Source organism: Ictalurus furcatus, chromosome 3 (assembly GCF_023375685.1).
Source record: "Ictalurus furcatus strain D&B chromosome 3, Billie_1.0, whole genome shotgun sequence".
NCBI classification, from domain to species: domain Eukaryota; kingdom Metazoa; phylum Chordata; class Actinopteri; order Siluriformes; family Ictaluridae; genus Ictalurus; species Ictalurus furcatus.
The window spans coordinates 5029888-5041416 of NC_071257.1; the positions used below are offsets into that span (position 1 = coordinate 5029888).

The 11529-nt window shown below is 38.9% G+C and overlaps 1 protein-coding gene across 1 annotated transcript; it reads left to right on the forward strand.

The window, feature by feature from the left end:
• Positions 1-1455: 1455 nt before the first annotated feature.
• LOC128605251 (glycine N-acyltransferase-like protein) lies at positions 1456-7199 on the forward strand. The gene is made up of 5 exons (XM_053620498.1): positions 1456-2344; positions 4016-4126; positions 4262-4361; positions 4458-4581; positions 7114-7199. The coding sequence occupies exons 1-5, from the start codon at positions 2270-2272 to the stop codon at positions 7151-7153; spliced, it is 450 nt and encodes a 149-aa protein (XP_053476473.1). The 5' UTR covers positions 1456-2269; the 3' UTR covers positions 7154-7199.
• Positions 7200-11529: the final 4330 nt, after the last annotated feature.

Below are 11529 nucleotides of genomic sequence, written 5' to 3' on the forward strand. Positions count from 1 at the left end.
TTTTTATGGGGAACAAACAGGAAATGAGTGGAGGAAATGAAGAAGGGATTCTAAACTTGGCAGAGGGCAGCCAGTGGCAGTGTGGAGGGGAAACAACTGGAATAGACGTTACACACGCTGTATTACTATGTGGCTTCTAATTAATTTTCTATTTATCTAGCGTTAAAAAGTAATGGCCATAACTTGATTATCTCATTCCTTCAATTTAATGATCTCATTCCCACACATAGTTGTGGCTATGCATAAGGATCTCTTTTCAAGCGTTAAAACGTCCTGCCCAGTTTTTTTTAGTTTTTTTAAAGTAGTCTTGTGACCAGTGTGGCTCCGTACAGACTAGACATGAACTTCAGATAAGTGGGCAGAGAAATTAATGAATTTTGAGATGATAATTTTTTTAATCAAATATGTGTCGATCACAAGCAAGTTGAGAGCTGATTTACATGCGTGAATCGGTTTTCTTCTTTTTACAGTCTTTATATATAGGATAAAGTTGTTACGGAAGATGAATGAATTGAAGCTGTATTAAAGTAATGTAAGTGGTGTTGGTGTTGTGAAAGCGAGTACAAGCTCTAGTCCTTGGTGTTGTTCTGGTTGAGGGCCCGAATGGCCTGTGGGAAGAAGCTCCTCCTCATTCTCTCTGTGTTGGCCTTGAGGGAGTGGAAGTGCTTCTCTGATCACAACAGAAGAGTCCAGTGTTTGGATGGCTGAGGTCCTTCACCATCTTCATGACCATAAAATTCTGGAAAGTTACTGGAGCCTAAGGGGAAATGGCATTTTGTGTGTGGTAGACTTGTTGGACTTGATCCTAAACTACATTTTTGTGACTGCATTTGTGTAGCATGAGCTTGGCAGAATTCATGGTGGTGCAAAGAGAGCTGGAAAAAAAAAAGTTTCCTCCGAAAAGTGTGAATTCTGAATGTTAATATGCAAAACATAACCCAGAGATGGGCACTCGAGTTTGCGACTAGAATCCAAGTCATACCTAAATGAGACTTGAATCACAGACTTGACTTGCAGCTCATCCTTCATGACTCCTTTATGACTCGTCAATAGTAATTTGTGAACGATAAGTCTTTCCATGATTACCTGGACACTATGTGTGTGAAAGTTACAGTAAAATTACTTTTATTTGCATGTGTGTATTTGCTTTATTTTATTTATTTATTTTGGGCTTCACAGTAAACTTCACAATACATCTGAAAACACACCCAGACCGGTTCGTTTAGTTTCCATTAGTGTCAGAGCGATGTTTTTGTTGTTAATAAAACATCCCTTTGTGTACATGACATATTCATAATACATAATTATCAAAGGTGGTTGACATTCCTGCTACATTTGGTAACACTAGAATTAAACATCTACGTCTACCATTCATTTTAGTAAGGCTAACAGTTGTGCACTTAGAATCCATTTCACATCCACATTTGGAGTACAAACTCTGGATAAGTTTTGAAACAGAACTGTTGCTGGTCATTTATATATTGTTCACATCAACCATCAGAATGGGGATCTCAGTGATTTTGGACCATGGCATAATTGTTGGTGCCACATGGGCTAGTTTGAGTCTTTCTTTAACTGCTGATCTCCTGGGAACTTCACAGTCTCTAGAGTTTACTCAGAATGGTGTGAAGAACACCAAAAAATAATAATAAAGTGAGTGACAGTTGTACACTTGGGCTGCTTCTGAAATCACATACTACATCGTAGGCGAAAAGCAGTACGCCAGAGGGGTATGTCTCTCAGTTGTCGAGAAATCCCCGGATGGCGTACTGCTCCCTGCAAGATTTTGTAGTATGCAACCGATGGACACTATGGGAGTTTTTAATGCCATGACAAAATCTAAACATGCTTTAACTCGTTAGTTTAGGGGTGTGCCCACATATGCAAGCATGCAGAAGTTATTGTGCCTTTTTTTTATTATTATTGTTCATGTTTTTCCCTTTATTGTTTTTCACTTTAATTTACAGGTTGCAATTTCACAATAAAAATAGGAAAAAAAAAGCTATTGATATTTGGTCTTTGTTTGCAAATACGTTTCTCTGAGCTAATCTGATAACTATGCCATGTTTGTTGATTGGTAGGTGACAAAACTCATCACTCTCTTGCAAGTGTAGTGAAGTTATGTGAAGTTATATAAAGCTTCTGTGCTCATGTGATCTAAAAGGTTACAGGCATTATCTTAATAGTGCGAGTTAGACTTGTTGGACATGCTCTTAATCTGCATTTAGAGCACTAAACTGCATTACGCCAGAAGAAGCTTGGCTGGATCATGAAGGTGTTGAGCATCAGAGAGCTGAAGAAAGCTGAGGAAATACTTAGACATTACTTTCCCCAGTCAGAAGAGGTCTGTAAACCACACTTTATTATAATTGTTTCTGTACGATACTCATTGTCAGTATTCAGCATTGTGCCACTCATTTTTTTTTTTTTTATCATTAGGCTACAGAAAAGTATTTTTCAATTTTTCAATTTATTTGTTTCACTAGAAATATACTGTGATATAACTACTCAAAGATTTTCAATGCACTGCAAAATTACCTACAAAGTTTATTTAATAGATACTCCAGATGAATCCTGTAAGAGATTGTTTAGCACAATTTTGCTAAGATTTGATAAGGCTGTGAACTTTGCACTTGAAGAGAAGAAATAAGTGAAGGACAAAAACCTGAAAGACAGTGATGTCCTTTTCCATCCAATACCAGTTAATGACAATACGAATATCCCAATACAATCTGGATGACAAAACTTTCAAAAATTTAAAAGAAGAAGAAGAAATGCAAGCAGTGACCTGCGAGGTCCAAGCACTCCTTGCAAATGGCTAGTTCCTGCCAAAGATACATTAACAACAAAGAGACTATGAATATGGATATGACCATGAAGACTTATGTTTTGTGATGATAGTTATGTTTTGTGATGTACTTCAGTCTGTCAGATTTCAGCAGGCAATTCACATGACTAGCCTCCTGAAATCTGACAGACCGAAGTACACCATGTTTTTGGAATAATTAAGTAATGATTAAAAGGTTCAGTTACGGACTAGCAGAATGATACAGCACACCAAATTTCAGCTTTTTTAAATTTCAGTTGGACTTTTGGTTCCGGAGAAACAGCTATTTTAAGTCAACCCCAATGAACATGAATAACGCCCCATCAATGGCCACTTTGAACGAGACTGCAGCAGTTACCAGTGGGTCACTCCCGGAACTTGTCATTAAAGTTTCGTCATGACAGCTCAATGGTAACTCCTGGTAACCTGCTGAAATCTGACGGGATGATGGCTGCCATTTTTAAGTAATTAGGTCATCATCAAAAACCCACTTACACATTAGCATATAGCATATAGCACCTACCAAATTTCAGCTTGATGGGATTTATACTCCCAGAGAAACAATTACCTGACCTCAACTCTACCCCCTCTGAATGACCACACATTGTCTTTCAAGTTTATGCAAATCCTTTTAAGTGACTGTGAGTTGAATAAATTAGACTCATCCTTGATTGATATACTGTATAAAAATGTCAACATGTTAATGTTGATAATTATTGAGGCTCACCCTCTGTTAAGTATTCTGACATCAAGATTGTGAAGATTGGCCAAAAAGCCAAGGACTAGTTTGCAGAGAAGAAGAAGAAGAAGAAGAAGAAGAAGAAGAAGAAGAAGAAGAAGAATTATTACAATAAGGTTCCAGCACCTTCGGTGCTTGGACCTCTAATAATGGGACAGTAAATGGTGTGCACAGACCCATGCCCCAGTTTTAAATGTACAAATTAAAAGCTTTAAAAGTAAAACAATTTGTAAACTTAGTAACTTATAACCATACTCAAATATAAATTATTTATTCTACTTTAAAGACTGACATTTAATAGACAAGGCATAGTAAATACATGAAAAGAAATTAATTTCTTTAATTAAGAAAAATAAATAAAGACATTTTACAAATTGATTGTAAAATAAAGAAATTGACAAACTTGTAAAGTAGCGAAGGTAAGATTTTGTTCTTACTTTTTTCTTCAGGCTTATGGATATGTTTTTCTGATGAATCGAGTAGAAGTCGACCCCACAGATGTGCTGGTGGACCAGTGGCCAGATTTCAGTGTGCTACTCGTCAAACCAAAAAGGAAGCAGGTATTGCACAAAGCGGCTTCAAAAATTAAAATGATTTGGTCCTAAAGTATAATACTCTGTGTTGGAATAATGGACAAAATTCTGATTTAGTTACAAGTTTAATGTTGACAGTTTACCTGTTTCACTCATATACAGAAAGCGGACTTTGCCAAAGAGATATGCATTTTTACCAAGAACGAATCATCTCTCAGAGCCAGTATAGACATTCTAGACTGGAAAGAGTACCTCAATCTAAGTATTCATTTCTGCCTTAATATTACAAAAGTACAAAGACCCTCCAACACAGAAAGTGATACTGTTTAACCCTGCAACCTATAACACATCTGTTTAGGTGTTGATGTGCTGCAGGAGGAAATGATAAAGGCTGTAGCATTGAACAAAGGTGTACCAATGAAGGAAATATCTCTGTGCCACTTAATGAGTCTTCAGGATCCATCTAACCTTACACTTGACAGGTAACTGGTTTACTATCGGGCTGCTCAAGCTACACTTAATCCTCAAATTACATGTGATTCATTTACATGTGATTCATTTACTGATTTGCTTCTCTTTAAATCCAGTTTTAGACTGTGATATTACAAAGGTCTTTCCAGATTATTACTTGCCACACTGTATGAGATAACCCCAATAAAATTGCCTGAATTCTATGATATAATTTTTCACCGTGTTAGGTTTAAATCCTCTAAAAACAGATTCGCAATTGAATAACATTACTCTGTTCCAATTCACATCCTTCAAAGCATTGGCATGTTTTGTTCACTCTCACAATCCCCCAAACACACACACACACACACACACACACACACACAAAGTCTCCATAAAAAAATTAAGCAATATTTTAACCAGCAAGTGCAAAAAACACTGCAAAGAATCTCACAGAGTAAGTAAATTATACGTCAGACGGTCCCTTCAACCATTTACAAGAGCACTTTAAAACATCCTGCTTCTACAGGCACTTTTTACAGCTACAGTCTGAAATGCTTCTACAGCTAGCAAAAGCATTCCCTGTTTTAACTCGCTTGCATAGGCTTCAGTTATTTTATTTGGGCCATGGGTATAGTCCGATTGTTTTGAGAGTAACAAGATGAAATACACTCACCTTCCACTTTAATAGGAACACCTGTGCCCCTGCTCATTCATGCAATTAGCCAATCAGCCAATCATGTGGCAACAGTACAATGTAAAAAAAAAAAAAAAAAAGAAAGCATGCAGATACAGTGGTATCGCTGAAACTGTACAGTCGAAGAGTCTTTTTCAAATCTTCAACTATCCAGGTTCAGTGCCCAGTGAAGCCTGTGCCCATTTCTGTAGCTGACAGGAGGAACCTGATGAAGTCTTCTGTAGTTGTAGCACATCCACCTCAAGGTTCGAGGTGTTGTATATTCTGAGATGCTTTTCTGCTCACCAAGGATGTAAAGAATGGTTAATTGTGTTATAATAGACTTCCTATCAGCTTGAATCAGTCTGGTTATCCTCCTCTGACGTCTCTCATCAACAAGCCCACAGAACTGCCATAAAGATCCTATCTTTTACCACACTTTGGCCTTTCCATTACTTTGGTAGAGGTCAATCTTGGTTCCAGAACATTTGTGGCTCTTCTCTGTATTTCTTTGTGAACTCCAATCTGGCCTTCAGTGTCTTATTGCTGATGAGTGGTTTGCATCTTGTGGTATGGCCTCTATATTTCTGCTCTTGAAGTCTTTTTTGAACGGTGGATTCCTTCACCTCTGCCCTGTGGAGGTTGTTGGTGATGTCACTGACTCTGGTTTTTGGGGGGGTTTCACAGCTCTCACAATGTTTCTGTCAACTGCTGACGCTTTCCTTGCTGAACTGTTCAGTGTCTGGTTGTAAATACACCAGAGTTTGTTTCTTTTTCAGGACGTTCCAAGTTATTGTACTGGCTATGTGGCATGCTTGTGCAATTTATTTTTCCTCTTTTCTCAGCTTAAAAAAATGACTTGCTTTTCTCCTTTAGATAGCTCTCTGGTCTTCGTGTTGGTTTATCCTTTTTAACAACAAAGGCAAAACTCAGGGCTCAACCCAAGAGTAGACATCCAGAGCTATTAATTGTTTAAACAAGCACTCTAACAGGGCATACCCGAGCAACAAGAAACACCTACCAGCCACAGGTTTCAATATTTCCAAGTTCACTTTAAAAATGGGTGGATTCAAACAAAAGGTACGATGTTCTAAGTTGTTTAAGACATCGAGATATAAATATCAGGAAATTAAATCTGAAATTCTGATCTAGCGCCTCATATTTATCTTTTAAGCTCAAAGCCAAATCAGTGAAGTGAAGTGAAGTGAATCTGACAGCAAGCGTAGGGATCTGAGCAATTTTGACAATAGCCAAATTGTTATGGCTAGATGACTGGGTCAGAACATCTCCAAATCAGCAGGTTTTTCCAATATGCAGTGGTTAGTACCTACCAAAAGTGAAGGACAACCGGTGAACCGGTGACAGGGTCATGGGCGCCCAAAGCTCATTGATGTGCATGGGGAGCGAAGGCTAGCCCATATGGTCCGATCCCACAGAAGAGCTACTGTAGCACAGTTCATTGCTGAAAAGTTCATGCTGCCTATGATAGAAAGGTGACAGAACACACAGCTTGTTTATGAGGCTGTGTATACACAGACCTGTCAGAGTGCCCATGCCGACCCCTGTCCACCACCGAAAGTGCCTACGTTGGACACATGAGCATCAGAACTGGACCACGGAGCAATGGAAGAGAGTGGCGTAGTCTGACGAAACATGTTTTATTTTATCATGTGTACGGCCAGGTGTGTGTGCATTGCTTACTTTTGTGCTACAGTAGCTCTTCTGTCGGATCGGACCAGATTGGCTAGCCTTCACTCCCCATGCGAATCAGTGAACCTTGGGAGCCCATGACCCTTTTGCCGGTACTAACCACCACTGCATAATGAGATAATCAATGTTATTCACTTTACGTGTATATATTTACCCAACTTACCTTAACTCTCTACAGGTCATTTCAAGTGTCATCAGTTAAGGAATCATTGGTCTGATCAATAGCAAATGGAAGTTTGGCATGGGTGAACTCAGTGAGCCACTGCTCAGGACCATGATCATGAATTTCCCTTCGTGTTGTGTGCTGGACTCAGAGGGTCGGCCGGTGTCATGGATATTGACGTATCCTTCCTGTGCGATGGGAGTACTGTACACAATGCCAGAGCACAGACGGAAAGGCTACGCCAAAGCCCTGGTCACCATATTGGCAAAGAAACTGCATTCAGAGGGCTACCCAGTGTACTGCCTCGTTGAGGAAGCAAACCAAACATCCTATAGGCCCTTTACCAGTTTAGGATTCACTGGGGATCCATATTACAGGGCTGCTGGTTTGGCATCAATCAAGTGTCCATGACTCCATGAGTACGCTGGGACAAGAGACATTTCAGTTATGATCACATGAATGCAAGTTATTAGGTTAAGTTATTAAAGTCACCTACAATGTTTTTGCATTGAACAGTCATTGAACTTCATTTATCAATCTTTTAGAAAAGTTGTGTATAAATTTTTGTGTAGGCCAAAACAAAGTAAAAAATTTCCTCCAGATTTACAAACATTTTGGAAACACTGATCTTCTTTATATTCATGTGCCTATCTGGATGAATAGCAATAACCTGTAAATTACTGGCCACATGCACAGCACAAGCTGATTTCCATTCAGTGACATCCACACAACTCCACAAAAAGCTCTCAGAGAAAGAGAACGCTGGAAAGCACAAACTAACTACTAAATGAGAGAGTAACTACTTCCAATTTTTGCAAGATGGCAACTCCCATGTGAACCCAAAAATGACTTAAAAATGCACAGTGGGAGAGAATGGCGCCATGTTGTCCACTTAAAAATATATATATATATATATACACACACACACACACATACATACACACATGTATATACACACACATATATATACACACATTTACATTATATATATATATATATAAATATACACACACTTATTGAATATCAAATTTCAGCCATTACAATATCATATCGCCAGAGAAGAGGGTTAGTTGGAGAGGTGTTCAGTAACCCTCTAAATTTTGGGTGTTTTTTGGAACCAGTTCCATAACTGTCTTTGCTTTGTTATGTTTGCTTTAACATTCTTCTTCATATTTAATGAATATTATAGGTTAAATTTTTAAGCTATGTTCACACATGCAGCAACTCGCAGCGACAAAGCGTCCGGAGACCATTCATTTTCAACAAGAGCTGGTGACTTCCGGTGTGTCCAGATGTGGGCGTGTCCAGACACACGACAAAGCTGAGAAAACTTTATGCAAATATGGAGTGACTTGGTGCAATGAATACCACTGCGAGTGAAGGCCATTTTGTATCCTACCTTGCATTTCGGAGTCCCATCTTCAGTCTCGTGGACCCAGAGGGTCTGGCTCTTGCACTTTTGCTGCAGAGAGATGGCCACAAAAGCAAAGAGCACACACTGTTTCTCCTTCATCATGTAGGATATGATGCATATATACACTGGTGAATTTTACATACGCACGCTCTACCTCCAGAACGTTTCATTTTAGCGGCAAAAAAACTTTGATGTCATGGATTTGGTGTCAAATGTGGAATGCTAGTTGCACTACCCACTGATAAATGTTACTATGGCAACCAGTAGTAGGAACGCCTACTTGCGACTTCATAGTGTAGTGACTGGCAATGTGCTATGATAAAATTAGTGCACGTGTGAACATAGCTTTAGTGTACTGTTTCTCTGCCATTGTATAACAGAAATAAAACCATGAAAACCACCCATTGTTTATTCACTTTCTCACTCTGTAAGCTAAATTATGCATAATTTTTTTTTATATTTAATTGCTTTTTGAAAATAGCTGTGCAACTATTTCAGTTCAAATCACTTCTCCAATACGTAACTGTCTCTTCAATAGGACTCAGAAGACAAGGTGATTGACTCACTTTCCTCTCTATACCGATCAGCCATAATATTAAAACCACCTGCCTAATATCGTGTAACATTGTGCCACCAAAACAGCTCTGACCCGTTGCGGCATGGACTCCACAAGACCTCTGAACGTGTGCTGTATTATCCTGCTAAAAGAAGCCACTGCCATTATGGAATACTGTTGCCATGAAGGGGTGTACTTGGTCTGCAACAATGTTTAGGTAGGTGGTACGTGTCAAAGTAACATCCACACGAATCCCAAGATTTCACACTGTCTCCGCCAGCTTGCCTTCGACCCCAAAGTGTATCTTTGTCTAAGTCTACAATCAAGAGACACCTTCATCAATGTAAATACAGACGGTTTACCTCAAGACGCAAATCACTGGTAACACTTGAGAAAAGAAAGACTTCTAATAACTTCTAATCCACTTTTTTTTTTTTTTTAAAAAACCTGACCGATTCTAATGCAACTTTAACTTGTACCAGAAGGAAGGGAAGAGAAGGGTATGGAGAACAACAAAAAAAGAGGAAGGGCTCATGTTCCACAAGCATATCACATCATCTCTCAAACATGTGGAGGAAGTGTTATGGCATGGGCGTGTATGGCTGCCAATGGAACTGGGTCACTGGAGTTTATTGATGATGTGACCACTGACATAAGTAGCAGGATGAATTCTGAAGCATATAGAGCTATACTTTCTGCTCAGATTCTGTCAAATGCTGCAAAACTGATAGGACAGTACAGATGGATAATGACCTAAAACATACTGTGAAAACAGCCCAAGGGCTTCTTAACCCAAAGACATTAAATTTTCTTAAATGTCCCATGACCTCAACACAATTGAGCGTGTTTTTCACTTACGGAAGACAAAACTGAAGGCAGAAAGACCCACAAAAAAAGCAAGAACTGAAGGCGGCTGCAGTAAAGGCCTGGCAAAACAGCTCACGGGTGGAAACTCAGAGTTTGGTGATGTCCATGGGTTACAGACTTCAGGCAGTCAATGACTGCAAAGGACTTGCATCCGAGTATTAAAAATAATCCTAATATTAATTATGTTAGTTTGTCCAATTACTTTTGAGCCTGTGAAAATGAAGGGACTCTGCAAAAAGTATGGCCAAGTATGGGGAAGTATTCTGCCAGTTTACGTGGGTCGGTAGTTCAGGGGAAAGTACATAAGGCTCACAGCCTTTTGTAAACAAAATTAGATTAGATTCATTTTGTTTTAATTCTCTCGTGAGTAATCTTGGCAATTTTAAATTTCGCATTGTGCAGAAATTCATTCCAGAAAAATGAATTGATGGAAACTAGAATAATACTTCATAACAAATAGAATAGATCAAATAGTACTGCTCGTTTCATTGTTTAGTTTTTCACAATGATAGCAACTATCAAATCTAAGCCATTTGTGTCATATGCAATATTCTACTTCTTAAATCAAATGTTAAGAGAAAAAAAAAAAAATCAATCACTGCTAAACCCCACAGCGACATCTGCTGGTCTTGAGCTGAACTAAATTTTATCAATTAAATCAATTTTGTCTTCCTTTTGTTTTGCTAGCATATTGTACTGTAACTGTTTATTCAAGCTGATTTTACACTGTTAGCAGGCGATATTTCAGTTATCTTAATAGAGCAAGCAAGACAGATGAGAAAAGAGGGAAAATCGGTCAGAGCCCTTCCACAAGCACTGGGCATAACTAGTACAACAATTGGTGTATTAACAACCAGACATTGAACAGGTCAGCAAGGAAAGACCGGCAGTTGATGGCAGAAACATTGTAAGAGTTGTGAAGAAAAACAAAAAGTCAGAGACATCACCAACAATGTCCACAAGGCAGGGGTGAAGGTATCACAATCCACCGTTGGAAGAAGACTTTGAGAGCAGGAATATTAAGGCCATACCACAAGGAGCTAACCATTCATCAGCAGTAAGAACTGAAAAGCTAGATTGAAATTCGCAAAGAAATACAGAGAAGAGCCACAAACGTTCTGGAACGAAGTGATGGAAAGACCAAAATGTGGTGAAAGAAAGGATCTGCTTATGGTCCAAAACATACAAGCCCATTGGTCAAGCATGGTGGAAGTAATGTCATAATGGTAGCAGCAAAATAAATAGAGAAGTCTATATATATTAAAAACACATTCTGTCCACCAAGTTACAGAGGAATATATTTAATCTATGTGGGTGGAACATCACCATAACCCAAACCACACTGCCAACAAAATAAGGGGTGGGGGGTGTCAACTGGCTAAGTCAAACACCAGACCTTAACCTAAATAAGCAATATTTTGTCTCATGAAGAGAGAAACACAGCTGGAAGTGCTGTAAAATCTCCTGGTAGACGCTGCATTGACTCTCGACTCGAGAAAACACAGTGGACCACCACGAGCAGGTGACATGGCACCTCAACTCATCACTGACAGTGGAAACTTCACACTGGACTTCAAGCAACTTGGATTCTGTG

Coding starts and splice junctions, on each gene's coding strand:
- LOC128605251 (XM_053620498.1), top strand. CDS start 2,270: ATGAAGGTGTTGAGCATCAGAGAGCTGAAGAAAGCTGAGGAAATACTT. Junction 2,345..4,015: donor ACTTTCCCCAGTCAGAAGAG/GTCTGTAAACCA, acceptor TTTTTTCTTCAG/GCTTATGGATATGTTTTTCT. Junction 4,127..4,261: donor TCAAACCAAAAAGGAAGCAG/GTATTGCACAAA, acceptor ACTCATATACAG/AAAGCGGACTTTGCCAAAGA.